We start from the raw sequence: 26,036 nt of genomic DNA, 5'->3' as shown, positions 1-26,036 counted from the left end.
GCGCTCTCTGGTGGTGACACACAAACACAACACTAACACTTCAGTTTAATCCAGAAGTTAATATTTCCACCTGGAGGTTGGAGCAAATCTGAATCCTGATCTGACAGTCTTAGAATGTCCGAGTGTCTTGTTACTAAAATTCATTTGTAGAAACAGGAACAGCGGTTGTAGTAATGAGGAGGAGGAGGCGTTTCAATCAAACAGTCGAGGTGCTGGTCTGGCCCCCGGTTTGGTCCCTGGTCCAGACCAGTCGTCCACTAGACGTGTGGAGCTTTATGACACACCTGAGGTTGGGTGGGTTGGGTGATCTCTTCCTGGATGTAGGTTCTAGGTTTCTTTCTCACTTTCTTACTTTCTCACTTTTCCAAAATCACAAATGTTAATAATCAGCCAGTCGAGACTAAAACCATGAATGATCCACATCTGAATGCAGCCAGCCTGGGTCTTAACACTCTGTAGTGCTGTTTCCATGGTGACATGATTGACTCAGGTCCACTTCTTACTAAATGAAGTGATCCAGGCTAAACCCTCGACCCTGGAGCCAGACGGGCCCCGGAACCCGTTCATAAGTCAACCAGAGGTTCCACCGCGGCAGGTCTGGATCTGTCTCCGTAAAATACCTTATTCTTTACAATCCCCATAAATCCATTGAATGACTGTTCAAGAATTCATAAAACAAAAGCATGTAAGTGTTCACTGAATAAATTCCCCTCCTCGAACTGGGTCGGGCTTTTTGGCTGTAGGGACGTTTGGAATGGAAGGGGTTAAGTCACGTGGTTGGTGTAGCGTTCCAAACTAAACTATAAAATGTGATTTGAAAAGGACGGAGTCCCGCACGGACCCTCCAGCGGCAGGTCATTACGTCACGCCTCCGTCACACAGTCCACTCCGCCAGTTCCAGTCCGGGTCTCGGGAGGATGCGGCTGGTCGTGTTCTGCGCCAGCATCTGCTCTCTGCCGCTTTTCTGGTCCGGGCAGTCAGCGCCGGTGCGCGGCGGGAGGACCGTGGGCAGGTACGGGAAACTCCAGGTGAGTCCACCCGAACGTGGATCTGTGGAGAAAAGGGGTTTACATTTAGATTCCACCTGACTTCTTACTGTCAGCTGGTGCTGACCACCTAGAGAGAACTTCATTAATCCCTGGGGAAGACTCCCTGAGGGAAATTAAGAATTATACTGATCTACACAAAGAGTATCAGACTGCTGATAGATTGAAGATTATTGTATTATTAACATGATCATTAATATTAATAACATTATTGATCGGCTCTTGGATCAGATGATTCACAGTTTGATGGAATCAGCAGCACGTTTCCCAGTGTTTCAGTTAATCAATTTCAGTCAACCTTTATTGATAAAGTACTTAATCACATCAACATACATAATGTGAGTGAATAATAAATAGAAATGTGCTTCATGTACCTGAAAATTGCTGCCTCTCCTCTCGTGTGACTCGTGTTCTTCCCTCTCCTCATCCATAGATCAGTGCATTTGTGTCACACCGTTTACATCAATATTACTTCAAATGAACAAAATACTATAATTTCTTTTTGGTACGCATGTCACGATGTTTTAGAGATAGTATGAAGCTTTAGATGTAGTAGGAAGTCACTGTACTTCTGTATAAATGGTTCAGGGTGATATTTCTGGTGTTGGATGTTCATCTGGTGTTGCTGTTGTACGTAAACCTGAATGAAGCTTCCTCTGTTCCAACCCACTCACAGCTGATTGGCCACCCTGGCAGGTTTTCGCTTATGCTCATCAACAGTGAGATTAAACATGCAGAGGCAAGTTATCTGTAGCCGGGGGTTTTCTTTAAACATTGCTCTTTTTGCTGATTTGAGGGAAAATGAGAAGCAGGATTGAGCAAGAGGCCATACGACACTGCAGCATTCCAACACTGAAATACTCATTATATGATCAGAAGTAGATGGGTGCATAACGTATACACCAAGTTAGACGTGTGGCTCTAATTATGCCATCTAATTAATAATGTGATCTAATTCACATTTTATTTTTATACACATTTTCATTTTTATTTTACTGTGATAACAATAAAAGATGGCATTAGTAAGCCAAACAGGAAGCGGTTGCATTGATCTCCTTGGACTTGTGTTTAGCATCTGGACTCCTCGCTCCTCACAAACATGTCTTCATGTTCATCTTGAGGAGTGGCGCTCATGTTTATTTGTGTATTATCTTTATATCTGTCTTCCAGTTGCATTCTGTTGTTCAAATCTTTTTTTCAGCTGAGAGAAAAACGGAGCAAACACGTTATTCAGTTTATTCTTCTTTAAGTGTAAAGTATTTATTAATGAATCTCAAAGTAATCAGCAGAAGATGGTAATAATCACCAAGCAAGCAGAGCTAAAGGATGTCTACTAGCACCTCAGGCTGTGACTCTACCATGAGCCTTGACTCCACCATCAGCTGGTTAAAATGAAGTATTTTCCGCACTATAAGGCACACTTAAAAGTCTTTAATTTTCTCAAAAACTGACAGTGCTCCTTATAATCTAGTGCACCTTACATATAAAAAAAGGTTTTAAAATAGGCCGTTCATTGAAGGTGAACCTTATAACCAAATGCGCCTTATAATCCAGTGTGCCTTACATATGAAAAAAGTTTTAAAATAGGTCATTCATTGAAGGTGTTCCTTGTAGTCCAGTGCACCTTATAGTGCAGAAAATAATGTAAACATCTTTTTACTCCTGGAGTCAGCCACTGCTCCTCGGTATGTTGGATGTGTCCTCTATGAGGAGCTGGTGCTGGAGGTGGATTACTGCCTCTGGATGGGCATAGCAATGCTTCTAGAACTCTTCAGGAGAGGGTTTGCGGACTGACCAACTGGGAGTAGCCCCCAGAAAACAACCAACACCTTGCAACGCCGTGGGGCATCCCCCCAGGAGGAGAGGGGGCGGGGTGTTGCTGGCAGAAGAACTTCAGCAAAACTGGCATAAATCAGAGGACTAGTTAATGAAACAGCTGCATTGACATTCAAGTCAATGGTTTTCATCGTGAGTAAAAAGCATTTATAGAGACTCTGTCTGATGCACTTGTATGACTAAGCTTCAGTGTGCTGTGCAATCAGGACCGTCCTCCAGACACCTCTTTATGAGACAGTCGTCATACGCAGGAAAAGGGATCTAGATCCTCAGGCCAGCTGAAACATCTATGAGGCACATTTTTCTTGTAGGAGGGTAACTCAGTACGTCAGGCTTGAGCCTTCACAGATCCTTCTCATCCTACTGAGAGTCACATGTGATCACTGGTGTTATGTATTCATAATAATGACTAGATTAAAAATGTTTGTGAGGTGATGACCTAAGACAATCTCTCAGTTATGCTGTGAAAACGTCTGGACTGGGGTGAAGTCCACTTGATTCAGTTCCTAACTCCAAATTCCAAATTTATGGAAAGGACAGCTTGTTTTGTTTATCTGGTAGCAGTTAGCTGTATGCTAAAAGAGCTTCACAGATTTCAAGAAATTTGGTGAAGTGTTGAACAGGTGAGGAAGAGCCCATGAATCCAGACAGAGGGATGTATAGAAGAGGTTTCCAAACGTTTTTATTATTTCCATGCAAGACTTCAAGCATCGCCATGAATCTCGTTGGAAGGTCTGAAGGAAGAAACCATCGAATTTAGGAATCTTTTTCATCTCTAATTTTCACGGAAACTTATTTAAAAGGGATTCACAAGAAACTAATTAGTTTGGAATTTGGAAGAGAGTTTAATTTTATCAGACAGGCCTGATGGGCCTTAAAGTTATGTCTATATAGCAGCAACTGCAGCTGAAGCAGAACTGTTCAAAACTAACAAAGGCCTTATAGAGAGTTGTTTGTGTTGGGATCAGCGTCTCATCACCAGGCATCCTGATCCTCTTTATCCAGCTCACATTCTTTCCACTTTCCTTAATAAGTAAATTTGTTTGTATCTCAGATGTTTTTCAGTTCAATATTTATTCAAGAGATTTCTTCCACCATGCACATCAGTTATATCATGTTTGAATAACTTTTCTGTGTATTGTCTTATCATGTTGCCATCTTGTGGTTTAAGTTTTCGAGTTGGATTCTCCTCATGTTTAGTTATGCTAGGAGTAAACGTAGCCACTCTAGGTTATGTCAGCTCAGCATTCTGTAAATCCTTTGGAACACAGCCCGTGTTCTACTGCAGATGGTCTGATGTTATGACTCACCTGGGAATTTCCAGACATCTGCTCATACTGTGTAGCTTTGAGGGGGTTTGTAGAATAAATCTGTATCAGTGTGTCTTATAGGTTTCATTGTTGTGTGCATGCCAATACTTGCATGTGCCACATTTCCATTTGGAGTGACATCAATAAGAATCCCCAATGAAAAACAGATGCTGTTTGCCAGCTAAAACAGTCATTCTGTTGTTTGTGGACTAACTTTTTGAGTTTGGGTATGCGAAGCTGAGTGAGACACAACCACAGAGTCCTGTGGGGACATGCAAGCTCTGCCTCCAAGGGTCCAAAGAAGACTCTCTGTCTGCCTGCAGTCCCACCGCAGTTCTGACACTCACCTTAAACTGAGACAGAAGATAAATGTACTTTAAAAAAATCCTTCTGGTTATTCTGTATGGAGGGGAACGTACCTGACATCCTGCTGTATCAGATAGTTCTTGTCAGTCCTGCTTCCTCACACAGTAGTTAGGTAACTATATGCAGAGTTCATTTTACCTCAAGAAAGTAGTGCATCCCTGGGATACGCTTCAAGAAAAATTTGTGCATCCCAACATGATGATTATGCATCCCAAAAGTAATAACAGAATATACGGTAGAAGCATATGCAAGGATTGAGTTTCGCCAATAGTACAATATAAAAACTAAACAAACTGTTAATGTTTTTATTAGTAACATCATAACTATTTAAGCAAATAGAAAAAAAGAGTGAAATTATATATTAGTTTTGCCAAAACTAATATATAATTTCACTCAGCAAGTCTGAACCTCAACTTCACTAGCAATTATAGGCTAATGTAAAAGCTGACCTAGCTGGCTGTTAGTCTAATCAGGAAGACAGCACCAGTCTCTGTCAGCAGGTAATTTACTTAACTGAAGGAGTGTGAGTCAGTACTGTATGAGCTTCAGGAAGTGCCATCATCTGAACTGTGAACTGAACTTTAAACTGGCAGATGAGCCAAACAAGCATTTTAAAGATGCCGTTTAAGGGTGATTGTACATTTCAATCACTCAACTTTTATTTATAACGTGCTTAATTACTTCAGCGTTTTAACAGACCCAACAGAACCCTCCAGAACAAGAATAAATTCTGGTCAGGACCCTCACTCTGAAGGGCGGCCATACACCTTGACTGGTTGGGTGGAAAAGAAATACAATGGGGATAGAAACGGGGCAAGGAAAAAACTATGAACTATGTTTCCCCTATGTTTTCACCGAGGTACACTGACTCAACAGGGGAACAAAACCTCCTGAGGCGCCGAATAGTTTGCCAGAATTTCGAGGCTGACCGATAGTCCTCCTCCGTGGCCTCCCCAAACTGTCAGAGAGCAGGGCTACACACTGCCCCTCAGTGCTGGACCAAAACTATCATGTTTTTTTGTGTCATTACGTTCGTCTGTGGCCGTCAATCAAACAATGTGACACTCTGTAAAAGAAACTGCTATCTGATGTGAAACCCAAGTATTTATAATACTGCAACACTTGCATTTAATTGCTAGCGTGGATAACAATTGGAACTTCAGAGATTTGTGATCTTGTAAAAAAAAATTAAGAAATATGTCTTAGGAATATAAAAGATTTTTTTAAGAAAAGCTGAGCTAATGTTTCACAAAATTGTTCCATTAGCATATAGATGGACATTGTAAGTTGATCACTATTTATTTGCTAGCATCTATCGTGGATAATAAAGATTCTATCGCTGTATGTTGACCTCAGTGACTGAGACTTTCTCTGCAGGGATGGCCTCACAGCAGCAGCCAAGATGATGTAACAAAGGGGCAAAGACATGAGCTGCACATTCTAAATGACAACCATTTAGTGTCTGAACTGGAATCCAAAAAAGGCACAGGGTTCTTGAAGCGGCCTTGGTGTGGAGTCCCAGACTATGCTACCTTAATGCCTGTCAGATTGTCCAACTTCAGCCTGAAGAGGAAGGGAAGTCTGAGCAAACGACAGCGCAAGAAGAGATTTGCGCTGTTTGGAGGGGGATGGGAGAAGACTGACCTGACTTACAAGTAAGAAATAGAGCCTCTATGTGTGAGTATATCAATAAATGTTATCCTGCTAGCTCAAATGTCAAAGTCAAGGCCCTTCCCCCAATGAATTACCTATGGCTCCATGGATTTTATTAAATTACTATTAGAACCGGCCCGCAGGCCACAGCCACCAGCACACACCAACACTACATTCACTACAATGCAACGGTGGCCCACGAAGTCACTGCAGCAAGGGGACCACAGGTTCATTAATCACCAGCCGCCAGAGCAGAGTTTAAACATGTACCCTTAATATAATAGAACATTTCAGCATCAATCCCGCAGCCACTCACCCCTAAAGAAGGCTGTAGGGTTCAACCTGCTGGATTTGAGGTTACTGAGTTATTAGCAAGTAGTCTGAGTTAGTTATTTTGGTAATGCTTAAGTACAGTGGGTACAGAAAGTATTCAGACCCCTTTAAATTTCTCACTCTTTGTTTCATTGCAGCCGTTGGCTAAAATCAAAAAAGTTCATTTTATTTCTCAGTAATGTGCACTCAGCACCCCATCTTGACAGAAAAAAAAAAGATATTTTTGCAAATTTATTAAAAAAGAAAAACTGAAATATCGCATGTTCGTAAGTATTCAGACCCTTTGCTCAGTATTGAGTAGAGGCACCCTTTTGATCCAGTACAGCCATGAGTCTTCTTGGGAATGATGCAACACGTTTTTCACGCCTGGATTTGGGGATCCTCTGCCATTCTTGCTTGCAGATCCTCTCCAGTTACATCAGGTTGGATGTTGAATGTTGGTGTACAGCCATTTTCAGGTCTCTCCAGAGATGCTCAATTAGGTTTAGGTCAGGGCTCTGGCTGGGCCAGTCAAGAATGGTCGCAGAGTTGTTCCGAAGGCACTCCTTTGTTATTTTAGCTTTGTGCGTCGGGTCATTGTCTTGTTGGGAGGTAAACCTTCTGCCCAGTCTGAGATCCTGAGCACTCCGGAAGAGGTTTTCTTCCAGGATATCTCTGTACTTGGCTGCATTCATCTTTCCTTCAATTGCAACCAGTCGTCCTGTCCCTGCAGCTGAAAAACACCCCCATAGCATGATGCTGACACCACCATGTTTCACTGTTGGGATTGTATTGGGCAGGTGATGAGCAGTGCATGGTTTTCTCCACACATACCGCTGAGAATTAATGCTAAGAAGTTCAATCTTTGTCTCATCAGACCAGAGAATCTTGTTTATCATAGTCTGGGAGTCTTCAGGTGTTTTTTGGCAAACTCTATGCGGGCTTTCATATGTCTTGCACTGTGGAGAGGCTTCCGTCGGGCCACTCTGCCATAAAGCCCTGACTGGTGGAGGGCTGCAGTGATAGTTGACTTTGTGGAACTTTCTCCCATCTCCCTACTGCATCTCTGGAGCTCAGCCACAGTGATCTTTGGGTTCTTCTTTACCTCTTTCACCTGGGCTCTTCTCCCACGATTGCTCAGTTTGGCTGGACGGCCAGGTCTAGGAAGAGTTCTGGTCGTCCCAAACTTCTTCCATTTGAGGAGTATGGAGGTCACTGTGCTCTTAGGAACCTTGAGTGCTGCATCAATTCTTTTGTAACCTTGACCGGATCTGTGCCTTGCAACAATTCTGTCTCTGAGCTCCTTGGGCAGTTCCTTCGACCTCATGATTCTCATTTGCTTTGACATGCATTGTGAGCTGCAAGGTCTTATATAGACAGGTGTGCCTTTTCTAATCAAGTCCAAACAGTTTAATTAAACACAGCTGGACTGCAATGAAGGAGTAGAACCATCTCAAGGAGGACCAGAAGAAATGGACAGCATGTGAGTTAAATATGAGTGTCACAGCAAAGGGTCTGAATACTTATGACCATGCAATATTTCAGTTTTTCTTTTTTAATAAATTTGCGAAAATGTCTACATTTCACTTTTTTTCTGTCAAGGTAGGGTGCTGAGTGTACATTAAAGAGAAATAAAATGAACTTTTTTGATTTTAGAAAATGGCTGCAATGAAACAAAGAGCAAGAGATTTAAAGTGGTCTGAATACTTTCCGTATTCTTTTTGTTTCTCATTTTGGCTCTGATCAATTTCCTAACGTGATTTGATTGGTTGTCAATTGGCATCTACTAGGAGTGGGAAAACGATTCTTAATAATGGTGTGTGTGTGTGTGTGTGTGTGTGTGTGTGTGTGTGTGTGTGTGTGTGTGTGTGTGTGTGTGTGTGTGTGTGTGTGTGTGTGTGTGTGTGTGTGTGTGTGTGTGTGTGTGTGTGTGTGTGTGTGTGATTGTCCAATAGGATCGTGCGTTTCCCCTGGCAGATGAGTGAGGGCGGAGTCAGGCGTGTCCTCCAGGAGGCGTTGGGGGTGTGGAGTGCAGTGACTCCTCTGAGGTTCAGAGAGGTCACGACAGAGAAAGCAGACTTCATGGTCGATTTCAGCAGGTGAGAACGGTTCCCAGGTTAGGGTTAGGGTCAGCACATAGTGAATGGATGTATTCACACACTTCTCCATCATCACTGAAGCTGCAGCTAGTTAACACACAGGCGTAGCTCGTCCATACTAAACAATGTTAACATGCCTTTATGTAATGACCCTAATGTCAATACAAGAGTGAAATGAATGTTGATGTTCACTAAAAATTCAAAAACAATGTTAGGATGCTCTGAGAAGGTTTTTCACCTTCTACTTGGTCATGGAGAAAGGAGAAACATGTGAAGAGGTGAAAAGTCCAGCAGCACTGATTTCAGTTACAGCTCCATTAACAGACTCACACATTTGTCTGCACTGACTTTCCTCTTAAGCTCTCATACGGTTGTCAAAGTGGTCCACTTTAGCAAAGTGCAGTTGTAAAATATAGCAGCCAAGTACTTCTGATGAGATAAGTTAGGAACCTGATGAAGGTAACACCAGCCAGAGACCCAGACTGGGATAGACTGGGACAGGCTGGGCTGCCGGAGAGAACAGGAGCATCATTAGCATCACACACATCTGGAACTGTTGGGCCTTGGTCTGCAGACACTTGTGTGCTTTCTATCCCATTTGAATCCTCATATCCAGCATGTTAGTCCTTCAAGACTGGCTTCAGATGCTTCCTACAAACACTGAACAATGGAAGGTCTTCACAGATATTGGCATGGGGACAGCCTACCGTTTGATGGTCCTGGAGGAATCCTTGCCCATGCCTTTTTCCCCAGGACTCACAGACAGGGGGAAGTCCACTTTGACTATGATGAGGATTGGACCATGGGCAACAATGTGGGTGAGTCCGTTTAAAATAGAGACTGTGTTGTGAAAACTATTTTTTGAAGTCACATTAAAACCTGGTTTTATAGGCTTCATTTGTTGTCCTGACTTGATGGACATGCCTACATCGTCTACCTGAGTGTTCCCATCATCTTTGCTTTGCTGCTCTCTTAGGTACTGACCTCCTACAAGTGGCAGCTCATGAGTTTGGCCATGTTCTGGGTCTGAAGCACTCCTTTGAGCCTGATTCGGTGATGAGTCCTTTCTACAGTGACTCATATCCTCTGCAGCTGAGTGAGGATGATAAGAGGGGCATCCAGTATCTGTATGGTCCCCCCCCACATGTGCCACCCGAGATGACCGAGACCAACGAGATAGACATTGGAATGGTGAGACCATCATTCTGGGACTGGTCGTCAGATCAATGCGTATTAGTTCACACAGTGATATCAGTGCTATGCATGTCTTTAGCCGGATGCCTGCAGGACAGACTTTGACGCTGTGTCCATGATCCGAGGAGAGCTGTTCTTCTTTAAGTCCCGGTACGTTTGGCGTATCCGTAACTGGAAGCTACAGCCTGGCTATCCAGCACTGACCTCACGTCACTGGACGGGCATTCCTGACCACATCGATGCAGCGTATGAAGACAAAGCCGGGAACATCTGGTTCTTCCAAGGTCGGTCATAAAGAAAGAAACTTAAACTGTGTGAATCTCTCAGTGCTCAACTCAGTCACATAGATCGGATGTCTTATTGGATCATTTAGTGGACATCTTTTGTAGACCATGCAAAGACTTAATAGAGATAGAGTCATTAGAATCCTAAAATCACTAGTAAATCGTTCTTTTCTGTATTATATTTAAAAAAATTAATTTAGTTGTTTGTAATCTTAAAATAAATTCATATTAATCAAATATTTCTGAAAATGCTTTCAAAAATAAAGTTCAAGATAGAACTGGGAATGGTTATCTTCACTTTAGCCTGGAGACGGGTTCATTGGACTTGAATTGTTTTTCAAATAACATTGTGTCTCCTGAAAGCAATTAATGATGTAAGCCGAGGTTTACCTGTATCTAAAAAGATTTTATAACCACAATCCTGTTAGTTTCCAGTTTTGCTGAATGTCTAAATTGGTGGTTATAATCATGTCTGTGTATTTCCTGTTGAGAACAGAGGCACTGTGGACATGATGGATGATAGCGCTAATGACTCTTGTCTGATGCCTTTATTGTGGTTAGAACTACTATTCTAGTCCATGACGTGGGACGAGGTTCAGTTCAGATGGAATTCTCTTGACCATGACAGGTAGCAGCTACTGGGTGTTTGATGCTGAGAGGAAGATCACAGGACCAGATTCGGTGTGGCGGCTTGGACTTTCTGTAACAGACATTCAAGCAGCCCTGAAGTGGGGGGACGACCACATTGAGAAAGTCTACCTGCTCAAGTCGGCTTCTTACTGGCTCTTCAGTCCCCGGGAGAATCGCATTGAGGATGTCCATCCTCGTAGTATGAATGAATGGGAAGGAATTCCCGGTGACGTCGATGCCGCCTTTCGAGACGAATATGGTAAGAATGCCTATGAGATTTAACCCTGGAATGGAATCAGAGCTGTTATTTAAAAGCTGGAACCTTTTTCCCAGGCACAACCAGAAAAAGGTTGGACTCAAATGGATTGAGACGCAATCTAACCTTGTAAGTTGGTTGGTTGTTTTGGTAATAAACCAGAAAAACCCTTCCAGCCTTCTAACTGCCATCGGATGACACAAACGTGCTGCTATTTTTTAGTTTATGAACTGGTACGGCATCAGCATTCTTGTATTAATGTGTATGTTGTAGATAATGGTAAGGTCTCGTCAGTGAGATTAATCTCCAGGTTTAATTCTAGTGAACTGGATGAAACTTATCACACTCCAAACCTTTTTTTCAGAAGCACATCTAGAACACATTTAAAAGCAACACATGCTAACTTCAGAAGATGCTAACTTCCTTTCTTTGCTGGATTTGCTGAAAGACCTTGACGTGACCCTTCTCTTGTCTCGGACAGGCTACGCCCACTTCCTGAGGGGACCCTACTATTGGAAGTTTGACCCTGTGGAGCTGAAGCTGTTGGAAGGCTACCCCCGCAGTATCGGCATGGATTTCTTTGGCTGTGCCCCCCCTAGATAATGTGCCCCCCCACTAGATAACCGGGTCAGGACAAGACGCTCAAACCCCGTCCACAATTTCCACAACCACTGCAACAAGTAGTGTGTGTGTGTGTGTGTCAGGAACTCAGTGCCTCATGATGTCTGTAAAGGAATTTTTTTTTTTCAAAGCTGTAGGACAGAACCTACCGTAGGTTGTTATGGATGTCACTGGGCTCTGACTGCTGCGTGTTTCAGGACTGTTTAGTTCTTGTTTGGGCGTCTCTCGTCTCTAATCAGTGCAGGACACTGAAGCCTCTGTGAAACCAGCTTCAACATGTAAACTCTGATCTTCACTCTGATGTACAGTACTTTCAATCTGTGTACCGTAATGCTCTGTGTGTGTGTGTGTGTGTAAATACAGAGACATACACACGTGTCAGATGAATAAATCTGTTTTTTCAATAAATGGTTAACTATTTGGGGGGGCGCGTCACCAACAGTCTGTGCTGAACATCATCCTCACAGCTGTAATTAATTGTTTTGAATGGTGTGTGTCCATCGGGGAAGCAAACATTCATGTTAAACCGGTGACTTGTAACAATTTCTTTTATTGTCTTTTTTTTTTTTTTAATATAAAAACAGGTTCACTATAAAGCAACTTTACAAAAGAGAACAGAGCAACAGAACAGACAGTAACAAGATTCTGAGTCAAAAGACACTTTGGCTCTCGTCAGCGTCTCTCACCCTGACGCCCGTCCACTAAATGACAAGGTATGAGACACCCCCCCCCCCCCCAGTCCACAAGCAGCAGAAACTATTTACACACCAATTTATGCTGCTTTAAATACATCCAGATGCCCTCCCACCCCCCATGATCTCATTTCAGATCAGTCTGTGGAAATGAAAAGTGTCTAGTGGCCTACTGCCCTACAGTCCATCGTAACATTCACTTACCCCCACCCCCCCCTGGAAGGACAGCACCAGTAACTGTTACAGCGGGCAGATCCAGGGGTCTGAATGCTTCACCATATCCATAATCTGGTGGACATCATGATGTGGACCACAGCAGTCGTTGTCCTGGACAAACCGGACACTAACGCTATCAAGATTACTGCCACATCATCTCTGATGTCATCACCAGGCATGACCTGATGGAGCGTGGTGAGGTGTGTGTGTGTGTGTGTGTGTGTTACGTCAGTGTGGCGTCATAGAAATTGCCCACGCGTGAGAATGTATCCATGGTAACAGGAATGTCCAGGTGCTTGAACAGGATGCGTTTAATGAGTCTCCAGAGGGCAGAAGGTTTGAAGGTCGTCTGAAGGTCAGCTGCTCCTACCAGGAAGGAGCCGTGTTGGCCAGTCGCCTCATACGTCTAATAAAACATGTTAAAATTTAAACGTTAACATTCAAATTCATTCAACAGTTCTACATTAACAAGAAAGTTACTATCTAGAAGAAAAGAACTGATTATGGAAAGAAACGTTTCATCTACACAAAACTGGTACATGTGGTAGAAATATGATAATCCAGTAGAAACACGGATAATAGAAATAAACCCATACACACACACACACGGGGAGGACGTATAAACTCCAAACAGACAGGAAATGAACCTAAAACCTTCCTGCTGAGGGGCGACAACACCCCCCCACACAGACACCTGTCTCACCTCGTGTTCCTGTCTTGGTCTCGGATTTTCTTCTCCATCTCGGCATCTGTGAGAGTCTCCAGCAGGGGGCACCACTGGTCTGCATCGCCCGTATTGCGGATGGCGATCTCTACCGTGGGGAGTGGATTTTCACTGGGGGGAGGATATTACAAGCACCATCATCAGCTCACAAAGGGTTAATTCAGACGTTTGGTGACAAGTCTACTTCCTCTTAAAAAGGAACGTTGGGGGGCGGGGTTACCTGAAGGCGTAGGTCCTCTGGTGCCAGCTGAGCTGACCGCGGATGCTGTAGGCAATAGTGGTGACGAACTCTCCCCCCAAACCGAGCTCAGAGCAGAGCTTCAGCGCAAACGACTCTGGAGAGTTCTCCCTCTCAGACATGTCCCACTCAAACTGGTCCACCAGGGAGATGTTCCCCACGTGGATGTTGAGCTGGAGGAGAAAAAGAAGACATGATGAAGACGTGATATTGGAGGACGAAACGACCCGACGGACCGGCTCTGGTCAGCAAGAACAAGGACATCCGGTGGAACGTTCCTGAGGAACCGTTCACCCCCCCACCTTGATGATGACTCTCTGGTCAGCCTGCTCCTCCAGGATGCTGTCAGTGGGGTAGGACTCGATCTGCTGACGGATGGCGGAGGCAATAGCAGGGACGAAGGCCAAAGGGTTCAGGTCCAGGTCGTCACACAAGATCTCTGCAAACATCTCTGGAGTCATCAGTTTCTCTGAGGAGGAGCAGATGGGTGAGGTCAGTGGAAGCGAACCGACGTCTGAGGAGATCTAGAGCGTCTCCTAGATGTCTGAGGAGACAGTCACAGGAGACACACACACACACACACACACACACACACACACACACACACAGCATCTCCTATTCACCATTCATGTTCCAGGTGAAGGCATCTCGCAGCTTCTGTCCATCGATCTCCATGTCCAGACGAATGGGAACCAACGCCTCCATCTGGGCTGCGTTCTCATGGATGACCGCCGGGTCGTGGTCATCGAAGCTAAAACAATAACACCACGCACTGAATGCTGGGTATTTATCTGTAGAATTCTCATATCTGGTCTCATCTGGGCGTGTCCACACTGACTGGGTGTGTGTGGTGGGTGTTTCCACCTGTCTCACCACAGGGGGAAGGTCCTCTTCTTGTCGCGGCCCATTCGGTTGCGGTTGATGGTGGTGGAGCAGGGAACGGCGTCCAGGTGGTGGGAACTGTTGGGCAGCGTGGGAACCCACTGACTGCTCCGCTTGGCTTTCTGCTCCCTTCACAGGAGACACACACACACACACACACACACACACACACACACACACACACACACACACACACACACACACACACACACACTTTAAGAGGCAAGAACGTGACATCACAGACTACTTTCTTTCGGGTCCAGGTCCTAAAAGTGTATATCCTGACTACATTTCCCATCTTCCCCAGTAAACAGCATACATAAGCAGAAGGGGGCGTGTCCTACCTGAGGTAGGCTGGGGGCTCAGTGCTGATGGACACCGCCTTGTACTTCTCATCATTTCCCTCGAATATCTCCTCACATTCTGAGGCCTTCAGTAAAGTAACGCTGGTGGCTGCAGGTGAAAACGCCATGCATCAACAGACAGGTGAGTGGGACGCCGTGTTACTGACTGTCAGTACTGAAGGACCCACTCACCGTGGGACGAGGCTACGATCTTCTTCCTCTCCTCCACCGAAGCCAGCCTCCTCCACAGAGACGGATATCGTTTATACAAGGAGCCTCTGAACATCCGCAGGTAGTTTCCAACCTGCAGAACAGAAGAACAGAACCAGAAACTTAGGAACATTCTGATGGGGGGGTGGTGGTGGTGGTGGTGGGGGCACTGGATTCAGAGACAGAACCAGTTAACTCATAAGGAAGCTGAGGTCCATGATTGGTCCAATTTCTGTTCAATCAGTCAGTCACTCACTGGAGAGGCAGTGAAACCCCATCAGAACTCTGACTCCTCATCTTCAAACCCCATCAGAACTCTTGACTCCTAATCTTCAAACCCCGTCAGAAGCTCTGACTCCTCATCTTCAAACCCCATCAGAAGCTCTGACTCCTCATCTTCAAACCCCATCAGAAGCTCTGACTCCTCATCTTCAAACCCCATCAGAAGCTCTGACTCCTCATCTTCAAACCCCATCAGAAGCTCTGACTCCTCATCTTCAAACCCCATCAGAAGCTCTGACTCCTCATCTTCAAACGCCGTCAGAAGCTCTGACTCCTCATCTTCAAACCCCATCAGAAGCTCTGACTCCTCATCTTCAAACCCCATCAGAAGCTCTGACTCTTCATCTTCAAACCCCATCAGAAGCTCTGACTCCTCATCTTCAAACCCCGTCAGAAGCTCTGACTCCTCATCTTCAAACCCCGTCAGTAGCTCTGACTCATCTTCAAACCCCATCAGAACTCTGACTCCTCATCTTCAAACCCCGTCAGAAGCTCTGACTCCTCATCTTTAAACCCCGTCAGAAGCTCTGACTCCTCATCTTCAAACCCCATCAGAAGCTCTGACTCCTCATCTTCAAACCCCATCAGAAGCTCTGACTCCTCATATTCAAACCCCGTCAGAAGCTCTGACTCCTCATCTTCAAACCCCATCAGAAGCTCTGACTCCTCATCTTCAAACACCATCAGAAGCTCTGACTCCTCATCTTCAAACCCCGTCAGAAGCTCTGACTCCTCATCTTCAAACCCCGTCAGAAGCTCTGACTCATCTTTGAAGCCCACCACAAGACACTTCTGAGGGCCTGACAACATTCTTGGAGACTCCCGACTCTGACTCCTCATGTAATGGCTGGGGATTCCATTGATCAGACTCATTCATTTACGTTCCGCTCAACTCAGTGAAGACTTTTTCACGGAGACACTCGTCACGGGACCCGCGTTAGGTGTGTGTCTTCACGGACATTTTTTTATTTTATTTTAAGTCATCGTTGGGTATCGTTAGCATACTAGCAGCTAACTAGCCCCAGGTGCGCTGGGGGCCACCATGAGGAAGCTACGCGTTCACAGCGAGTCACAGACCGTCCTTTACCTCCGAGCCGACCATGTAGAAGTCTCCATCCGGCTCCAGCTGGAACTTGACGGGCTTCTGGCCGAACGTTTTGCTTAAAGCTAGCTGCATCTTCCGTCGCTAACGCTCACGCGGCCCTTTCTTCTGCTGAGGCGTTCAAAGCATCCGGTAACCGTGGGAAATGAGATCACTCGATAAAACGAGTTCACAGAAGGGTTCCACGCTGAGGACAGTTCCTTTATTCGCTTTCTGCGGAACACCTACGATATTAAAACAGGAATAAACACACGCAGGACGCGACGGCTCTGTTGAAGGTCCCTTGTAGACGGGACGCAAACGGGATTCTCGTTTTTCCGACAACCGAAAACGCCGCATTGCCAGGAACAGCAACATACAGCCTGAGCTCATTACCGCCCCCTGCTGACCTACCGAAGACTTGGTCTGCAGATCTACATTAAAACCAACCCTTTTGAACCACACTACATGTATAGAACAGACCGTAACAGTAAACTAGAATTGATCATTCATGCATTCATTCATCGTCTACCGCTTTATGGGTATTGCAGCCACTGATTGGTGGAGGTCCTGGCTCACATTTAGGAATATTTCATCCCCTCAATCAAGGTGGAACATTGCTGACATGTGTGATGGTTCACATATTCCGTGGGCCAGGTCACATGATAAGGCAGGCAGGTCAAATAGTAACGTCTGCATGTGTGTAAATAAGTGGAAACAACAATCACAGTAATTATTAACGATGGCCTAATGGACAATAAGACATGACAGCTGAAAGTCAGGCTGGATCAGATGACAGAAATGAACACCACTGCTGATCTTCATGCTGGATCCTCTGTGAGGGGTGAAGACCTCAAAGACATTAAAACTAACAACCGTATGCCTCACACATTTATTTTTAAAAAGTGAAATGAAAAAATGCTCTTGCATTCTGAATAAATTCATCGGGTGAATGTTTTACTGCTGCCATCGTTCCCTCGTTCTTCTGACAGTTGGGCACATGAACATTTTTCTGAGATGAACACAAACGGTACTCAAGCCCAAAGGCCGACGGTCCAAAGTCCATGTGAAGCCTGTGTGCCCTCACGCAGCGTCTGAGCAGCGATCTGGCAGCGAGAAGAGTTTGTGACATTTACAAAGACAACAGACGGGATCTCCAGACAGGCGCTGCTCCTCTGGCTTCATCCTCCCAGAACAAATAAACAGCATTTAGTCCCCTTCCTCCCTCAAAGGGCGTCTCCTGACAGACACACCTGAGGGTACGTTTAACCTCCGAGCCGCTGTCCCTCCCCCCAGGCAAACCCTCCAGGGCGCTCCTCAGGGAGGGGGTTATAGTTGGCGTCTTCCTCTGGAGTGTCAAACAGCATCTTTCTGTGGGCGACACAAATGAGGAAGAGTGGAATCACCGGGCATCATGGGAAACGGTGTTCGGACCAGTTTAACGTCACAGACCGGTACCGACTGAGCCACGGACTATAACCGGTCAACGCCTCGGGGGTTGGGAACCTCTGACTGCTCCTATTCAGTTCAACTTCTTTCAGCGACACTCAGACGTCACCTGGTTGATCCATACTTTAAATCCAATGAATCAATAATCAATAATATCTACCCTAACCTTCAGAAAGATCAGTTAGAACACACAAACCTTTAGGTCCCACCAGCGAAAAGTCATTTCATTCTGTCAATACCAGATATTAAATCTGTTACATGCAGGTGGCCGGGGAGGCCCCATGGGGCCTTTGTGGCTGTGGAGGCCCCATGGGGCCCCTGTGGCCAGGGTATAAATACCAAAATGTTGATGTTGTAGCACAAAGCTAAAACTACCCTAGAAACAGGTCTGCTGTGGAGAACCGTGTCACAACTTCCCCCATGAAGAGAACAACTTCCTGTGAGCGTTCCTCCAGCACCGCCACCAGCAGCACATCATCTGAAGATCAGCTGATGTGAATGTTCACTTCTGGTTTTAGAAACTCACATGATGGACGGGGTCTTCAGCCACCTCCCTCCACCCGGCTGGTTGGGGAAAACGTCCTCCAGGAAGAAGTAGACATGACCCACAGCAATACCTCAAGAGGGGAAAGGCACAATCACATTTTTTTATTGGAAATGATCACACCACAAAACGTATGTTTGTGGAAATGATGACAGCAACGCTGCGGAACCTAAAAGATCCACGATGATGGAGTTTCCCAGTAGGAGAGAGAATCCCATCAGCACCCAAGGCAGGAAAGGAGCCTGGAAGTTTAGCAGACCAAAGAAGTTCATGCGAACATTTGGATTCCGCCGACTCCACACGTACACCAGCATGATGGTGAAGGCCTGGCCCAGGAACACCAGACTCACAAATGTCCCAAATATCTGAGCGCCGTTAAGAACACACATTAAATGTATTGATTCTAGGATATGGACACAGAACACGCAACTCTACTGTCATATGAAAGAGAACCACAGACCAGAGTGGAACGTCAGTGACATTTGTTAAGAAACACATCAGGGGTTACAAGATGACTTGAATAGATTCCTAACTTTACAATTACAAACACCAAAAAAAGCAGGACTAATCAGTCAATTATGGGATGGATACAGTCATCAAAAGTCCACCAAAGAGGAACATGAAGACAAAGTCAGCTGTGCGTCCCCTGAAGGAGCCCTCCTCCAGCATCCGACAGTATCTGTACCTGGAAGCAGACGGTTGAGGAACCTACACAGAAGCATCGCAGCACCTGAACGCATCACATCTATTTATGTCAGTAGTTTACAGTACTCATCCGTTTCTATGGTTACAGTCAGTTCACAAGTTCATGCCTCACCTCTCACCTCTGAAGCCACGTGGCTTCCCTGTGAATTTGTGACACGCTCACTCAGTCAGAAGGATACAGAAAGATCATATTGAACAGGAAGTTGAAGCCAACTGGTCCAAAAAATAGGAAGTTGGTTATGAGTCGCCATACCTAGAAAACAGATTTAAACATTCTGCTGTACATCATTCTATAATGTGAGGAGTCTGTTGCTGTACGTCACTATAAACCACAGTATTATTTACAACGCCGGACCTCACATTATATTCTGTAACGTGAGGAGTCTGTCTTTTTGTCTTCAGATAGGTACAATCCAAAAATGTCAGCTGGTAGTCAAAGTCATTCAGTTACACAACATGCTTGACAGAACAGTCCACACAAGTGATTGACAGCAGGTACAGACACAGACACACACACAGACACACACACAGACACACACGCACGCACGCACGCACGCACACACACACACACACACACACACACACACTCAAACCACTCACCTGGTAATTTCTTAGAATTAAATCTGGGTTGAAGTAGAGTTGAAATGGTGTGATGATCTCTAGTTGCTATGAGACAGGACAAAACAGAGGTAAACAATCAATAACACAAGGCAAAACAAAGGTAAACAATCAATAAAACAGGGCAAAACTGAGGTAAACAATAACACAGGACAAAACAGAGATAAACAGTCAATAACACAAGACAAAACAGAGGTAAACAATCAGTAAGACAGGACAAAACAGAGGTAAACAATCAATAACAAAAGACACAAAAAGTAAACAATCAATAACACAGGACAAAATAGAGGTCAACAATGAATAAGACATGATATTTACCGTTGAAATGCTTGTCTGTTTTCAGTTCATGAACAATTATCTGGTTTATCAACTTCTTCTGTATTCAGTTCAGTCTGTCAGCTCTATTCAGTCACTAACTACCGCTGCCCCCAATGGATCGACTCGATCTGTGTTTGATTGATCTGGTCTGTGTTTAATCGACCTGTCAGACTGCTGAAGGAATAAATACACGCAGTCACAGAGAAACGAAACAACAGTGGAACATTCCGGACTCCTGCGTGGCTGAAGTAAAACACACACAGATGCGTGTATTTCTGGTGTAATGTGTGTCTGTACGAAACATTCACGCAGCTGATTAGTAAAATAAAATGACGGTTGAAGTTGCCAAAAATTGAAAACACCAATCGTGATTATAAGGTGTGTGAAGAGAAAATGAGAACACATTGAACAGTTCATGAGTTCCGTTCCTCCACCGGAAGAAACCCGTTGCGTGACCTGCCGGTCGTGATGCGTGATTTCTGTCCACAGACGCGTTCGGGGCCAGACCCTCCCCGGTAGTGTGTCCGCAGGACCGGCAGCACAACACCTGACCCGGTCTCACCGGCACGATGCTGTGTTCCACGGTGACCGACACGCACCTGGTCAGTAGCAGCTGCCGGACTCCCGAGTGGGCCCAGAGATTACACGGAACGCGTCACCACTGTTCACCTCTGTGACGTGGATCAGAGCTCGACCACCGCAGGCACCCAGGCGGAGACACGAACACCTCTGGAGCATCGAGCTAGCAGCCAACGGGCGGCGCTACAGCGGCTATGCTAACCGCTACCAGGCTACGTCCGGCTAATCCGGTGCTAACCCGATGATAACCGGTAACGGATCCGTCTTACCACGGCAGCAGTCGTAAGCACACAGGCGGTCGTGTAGGCCCGGGTCACAACAGGAATCTGGAGGTACTCCTGTTGTAGTGTCTGGTAAGCCATCTTGGACACTGGTCACTTCCGGCACTTTGTTGACACGTCATCCTAAACGTCATCCTAAACGTCATCCTAAACGTCATCCTAAACGTCATCCTTCACAGTGGGTCGTGTTGCATTCAGGAACACGGGACACATCTGTATTTGTTTTATTTTCATTTCTTCTTCTTTTTTATTTTTATTTTTGGTAGTTATAAGTTGTATTTAATGGTAGAAATGGAAATGGAGACGGATTACATTTGGATATACAAGGCATACCTGGTCAGGGGTGGTTTCATCACTTTACACAGGCTTCTTTGTTTACAACTTTGTTTACAAGCTGTCCAACTAATGTAAAGTGATTTACATTGCGTTTCTATATATTTTAATGGTATTAATAATTCTTAAACTGATCCTGCAGATATGCCCAGTATTTACAACTTGGCCATTGACAGATGGAGGCTTTTGAATGGGCGAGTTGGAGTCAATGTTGGACTTGATCAACATGGGCAATGTTGAAAACAGTGTTGATGGTCACAATGCTGACAACACCAATAATGTGAAGGTCGACCTCATCGACGACAATGATTATAATTCAGAAGATGTTGATGAAAGTGGGGTTAATGAAGCAGATATTATCTTACTTGAAACATTGAAGAAAACGTCAAGGGAGGAAGATGATGAAGTTAGCAATGACAGTTGCAGCTACAGATGGTGGGAGTTTGACTGGTTTTCTGACAGCGAAACTTGCAGCACTGAATGCGAGGATGACGTCAGTATATCCGAACCCGAGGATGCTGATGAAGTTGCTGAGGAAGGCCCTGTGCCTAATCCATGCAACTAAGGGCAAGAAGAGGAGAACCACGGAAGGTCATCACGGAAAAGAGAATGAATAAGAGGATATCAATTTCACTCTAAATTCTGAAATATAAATTGAAATTGAAATTGAAAAATACTATCTAAATATTCTATGTATCTATGTATCTATCTATGTATCTACTGTATCTATCTATCTATCTATCTATCTATCTATCTATCTATCTATCTATCTATCTATCTATCTATCTATCTATCTATCTATCTATCTATCTATCTATCTATCTATCTATCTATCTATCTATCCATCCATCTATCTATCTATCTATGTCTGGTTAGTTAGTTAGTTAGTTAGTTAGTTAGTTAGTTATTTATTTAGTTGTTATTGTTTTTCTGTTTGGGCCTCTTGCCAGGTCGTCATGTTAATGGCAAGCTGTTCTGACGTTTCGTTTCTTCTTCTGCTTCTTCTTCTTCATAAATCGCCTGTTTTGCTTCACCAGAGACGAAATTTAAAAACTGCCACTTTTTTGGTTGACTTACCTTCTTGACTTATCCAGCACCATAAATAAAATTTCTGATATTAAAATTTTCACTGAATAGATTAAAAACATTTGATAAGAGTTTCTGACACTCACTAAAAACATTCAAAAAAACTGTCTCATGAAGGAGACAAAAGGGACACTGGTTCAACACAGCAGGGTTAAAAACAGAGATTAAAGCATTGGAACAGATGGAACCTTTTAAGAGGCCACTGGAGCTCTTTTTTTCTCAACTTCGTCTGTCAGCCTGTCCATCACCATAGCGAACAAGAAGGGGAAGGGGCTCAGAACTGATCCCTGATGCAGTCCCACCTCCACCTCCACCTCACACCTACAGCACACCTCACCACTGTCTTACAGTCCTCATACATGTCCTGCACCATTCTAACATACTTCTCTGCCACTCCAGACTTCCTCATACAATAACACTAGCTAACATAATTATGATAATGAGTCTGTTAGTTCTTGAATACATCTTCCGATGCATCTGAACACATCATCAGTAATGTAACCTGGTGTCATCTGGAGTTCAGGGTCTTTCAACATTATACAGGCACAGTCATTGTCTGCCATGTTTCATGGCAGCAGCCAGATCCTTTCTGGAGGTCCACATCGATCCCTGCTGGGAGAGCTGGACGCTCCTCTCCTCAGAAACCTTCAGGAAGTCAGTCTGCACACAGCAAGCAAACAAATACTTTATAAAAACTGTGTGAAGGTGATCAACAGGAGTGGACTGTGTGACAGAGTGCCCTCTGGACCAGTAGGATGATGGGAAATGGGCAGGACCCACACTGAAGACTTTTATACAAACCTCCCCTTAAGGTCAACAGTCCAGAGCAATGGAGAGTGGAAAAAAGGTGAAGGAGCGTGTCCAGGCAGGATGGAACGGGTGGAGGAAAGTGTCAGGTGTGATGTGTGATAGAAGAGTTTCAGCTAAAATGAAAGGAAAGGTGTACAAAACTGTGGTGAGACCAGCGATGTTGTTTGGTCTAGAGACAGTGCCACTGAAGAAAAGACAGGAGACAGAGCTGGAGGTAGCAGAGATGAAGATGCTGAGGTTCTCTCTGGGAGTGACCAGGATGGATAGGATCAGGAATGAGTACATCAGAGGGACAGCACCTGTTAGAGGTTTTGGAGATAAAGTCAGAGAGGCCAGACTGAGATGGTTTGGACATGTCCAGAGGAGAGATAGTGAATATATTGGTAGAAAGATGCTGAGTTTTGAACTGCCAGGCAGGAGGACTAGAGGAAGACCAAAGAGGAGGTTTATGGATGTAGTGAAAGAGGACATGAAGGTAGTTGGTGTGAGAGAAGAGGATGCAGAAGACAGGGTTAGATGGAGGAAACTGATTCGCTGTGGCGACCCCTGAAGGGAAAAGCCGAAAGGAAAAGAAGAATTGCATTTTAATCTCATACCTGCTAAAGGCCCCCAAATAAAGAATTTGAATTCTAAATTTCAGTGCATGACTAATCAATAGAATACACCAAGAAGAGAAGATTTGAAATCCACATTTTTATTGGTCAAGTGTGCTTTATAAATGAAAAAGAAAAGAAAAAAGGCCAAGCACATCAGCAAACCAATTAGGCCAGGTGCATTTCTCAAAAATGCAATACAAATACAGTTAAATAAAATAAATAACTGACAACAGACAACTCTGTGTCCTTGAGTGAGTTGCTCAGACAAACAAGCTTGTTTACATTGTCTGAGTGTAAGGCTGCCCTCTTCTTTTGAACGATGTTACCTGTGAGTGAAGAGTCTCTCACATGGCACAGACGTAGCAGGGGTAGCCAGGTATTTGCGGGCAAGAGAGGTCAGCTGTTCATAAGCTCCTGCGTGAGCTGCCCACCACTCCAGTGGACACTCATGCATTCCAATGCACGGCTCAGCTTTATTAACATTTGTGGTACAATGGCGTTTCTATGTTTGGTTTATCCAATTGGTGTAGCTGTATGTCAGTGGGAGCAATAAATATTGCATATTGTAATAATTCTCTGTTTTACCTTCAAATGCAGTGACGGTGGGAAATTAGAAACTACAATACATATGCATAAATATTATTTCTAAATGTAAATAATAAAAATTTTGATGAGTCGATTCCAAAACTTAGAAAATGTAATCCCACTCATTATATTTGAATGTGTGAGTCTGCTGAGATTAAACAAGTCTTACCTCCTGGTGACGTCTGCTTGAAAGGACGTCTAACATCACAAAAGCATTCCTTTGATATCAACGACATGTAAGTGAAGGAGCAGAGTTTATCAGTGTAGGTCGACAAGAGGAGGCTCAAAGTCCTTGAAAGGTACTATTTTTTTTAGAGAACTTTCTTCAAGAAGCAACAATGGTAAGCTCAATGTCAAACTTGTCCAGATTATAGTAGAATATCTCACAAAAAGTGAATACAGTTAATTGTTATAACTGTGAATAGGTGTCTTCAGAATTTGAAGTTCGTCACTGTCTAAAATACTTGAATGTGCTGTGCTGGAGCAGAAATGCTATATCAAAATGTGAGCTGGCCAGAATGAGCAATAATTAGCACCTGTGCCTCACAGAGGTGGCACAGTGGCCCAGTGGGTGGCGCTGTCGCCACACAGTAAGAGGGTGCACCGGCATCGCACCTGGAGTGTACCATGCCTCTGGCCTTAATCTGCTAAGATAGGCTCCAGCAACAACCCCCCATGGACTACGCAGCCAGGAAGATGAACGAGTGAATGAACTGGATAGAAGATTTATTATTTTACATTTACATTATTTCAATTTCACAGTTTGAATCAACGGCCCCGAGATTAATGTTTGCCAATCCTAACGGTCGCAACAGCAAAATTGCATTTTTTTTCTCCTCCCCTGCTGAAATCAACTAACTGTACAAGTCAGTCAACCTAGTCTGTTCATTTTGTTCACTTTCTGTCCAAACATGAAATGAATCCTCCCAACGGTGTCAAAGCAAACCAGAAAATTATCTTCATCTCTACAAAATTATGTAGAAAATTATGTACATATTGACATTGTTCAGAGTGTAAATCTGTGGTTAAAGCAACACTTTTGTCGCTGCAGGATTTTGGTGGTGGTCCTTTTGTAATTTTGTGGTTTGTATTGTCCATTCTCGTCTTGGGGGCCTGCTACCATGGATGCAACTACCTGATAAATAAGATACGTCAATGGCGGGAGCAACGCTGGCGTGAGACGGCCTACCAGAGAGCTTCCAGTCCTACGTTTCCACTCCTCGACTCCATCTAGATGGGCGAGCATTGTCTTTGCCGTTAGACACTCATGTTGGACAAAGACATTCTCTTAACTGCAAACTAGGTCCGATGGAACACTGCACTATACAATATAATCTTTCAACTTCCTGTTTCATGGTGAATAGTGAGTTTCCTCAAGATTTGTAATATTTGGAGGCTTTTCTGATCACCTTTGAGGTGATCTGTTCAGTTTGTCTGGAGGGGTTTGTGTGGCCCATGGCTAGAGGACAATGTACATTTGTTGAACAACTTCCTGTTTTGAAGTGAAACGCTGCACTGCCATCAGAGTGTTGTGCCACAAAATACAGAGTAAATCTTATTGTTGGTTGTTTAACTTAGAAATAAGTCAATGTGAAAATGACAAAAAATACTGAAACTAAATTCAAAATCATTACACCGACATTTCTGTCATTCTTGACATGATAGACCAGCACAAAGTCAGACGTTTAACTTTCAGAACAAAGGGGGAAATGTTTTCTAGCATAAGGATGATTTAAAGTTTTAAACATCCAGAATTCAACAGTTTTATGGTATAATTAAGGTGCAGTGTAAAGATTATAGTTCTTACATGTCTAGGCAGTAAGATCCTCTCACGTTTTGACATTTGTGTCCACCAG

The 26,036-nt window shown here is 44.3% G+C and overlaps 3 protein-coding genes across 3 annotated transcripts; 1 reads left to right on the top strand and 2 right to left on the bottom strand.

The window, feature by feature from the left end:
- Nucleotides 1–790: 790 nt before the first annotated feature.
- Nucleotides 791–12,573, top strand: LOC137608971 (stromelysin-3-like). Its single transcript, XM_068335639.1, has 9 exons — nt 791–1,028; nt 5,936–6,213; nt 8,479–8,622; nt 9,307–9,440; nt 9,599–9,813; nt 9,896–10,100; nt 10,729–10,989; nt 11,468–12,320; nt 12,436–12,573. The coding sequence occupies exons 1-8, from the start codon at nt 918–920 to the stop codon at nt 11,587–11,589; spliced, it is 1,470 nt and encodes a 489-aa protein (XP_068191740.1). The 5' UTR covers nt 791–917; the 3' UTR covers nt 11,590–12,320; nt 12,436–12,573.
- LOC137608978 (SWI/SNF-related matrix-associated actin-dependent regulator of chromatin subfamily B member 1-like) lies at nt 12,426–17,000 on the bottom strand. Its single transcript, XM_068335662.1, has 9 exons — nt 16,283–17,000; nt 14,896–15,007; nt 14,704–14,812; nt 14,351–14,488; nt 14,101–14,228; nt 13,780–13,946; nt 13,460–13,650; nt 13,219–13,350; nt 12,426–12,921 (listed from the first exon to the last, which is right to left on the bottom strand). Exons 1-9 carry the CDS (start codon nt 16,370–16,372, stop codon nt 12,882–12,884), a joined length of 1,107 nt encoding a protein of 368 aa, XP_068191763.1. The 5' UTR covers nt 16,373–17,000; the 3' UTR covers nt 12,426–12,881.
- Nucleotides 17,001–17,154: 154 nt separating this feature from the next.
- On the bottom strand, nt 17,155–20,913 carry derl2 (derlin 2). The gene is made up of 7 exons (XM_068335667.1): nt 20,759–20,913; nt 19,575–19,640; nt 19,154–19,227; nt 18,861–18,954; nt 18,439–18,634; nt 18,252–18,342; nt 17,155–17,647 (listed from the first exon to the last, which is right to left on the bottom strand). The coding sequence occupies exons 1-7, from the start codon at nt 20,849–20,851 to the stop codon at nt 17,542–17,544; spliced, it is 720 nt and encodes a 239-aa protein (XP_068191768.1). The 5' UTR covers nt 20,852–20,913; the 3' UTR covers nt 17,155–17,541.
- Nucleotides 20,914–26,036: the final 5,123 nt, after the last annotated feature.

Source organism: Antennarius striatus, chromosome 15 (genome assembly GCF_040054535.1).
Source record: "Antennarius striatus isolate MH-2024 chromosome 15, ASM4005453v1, whole genome shotgun sequence".
NCBI lineage: Eukaryota > Metazoa > Chordata > Actinopteri > Lophiiformes > Antennariidae > Antennarius > Antennarius striatus.
The sequence above is the reverse complement of the archived record's forward strand: the minus strand, read 5'-3'. Positions and strand labels throughout refer to the sequence as shown.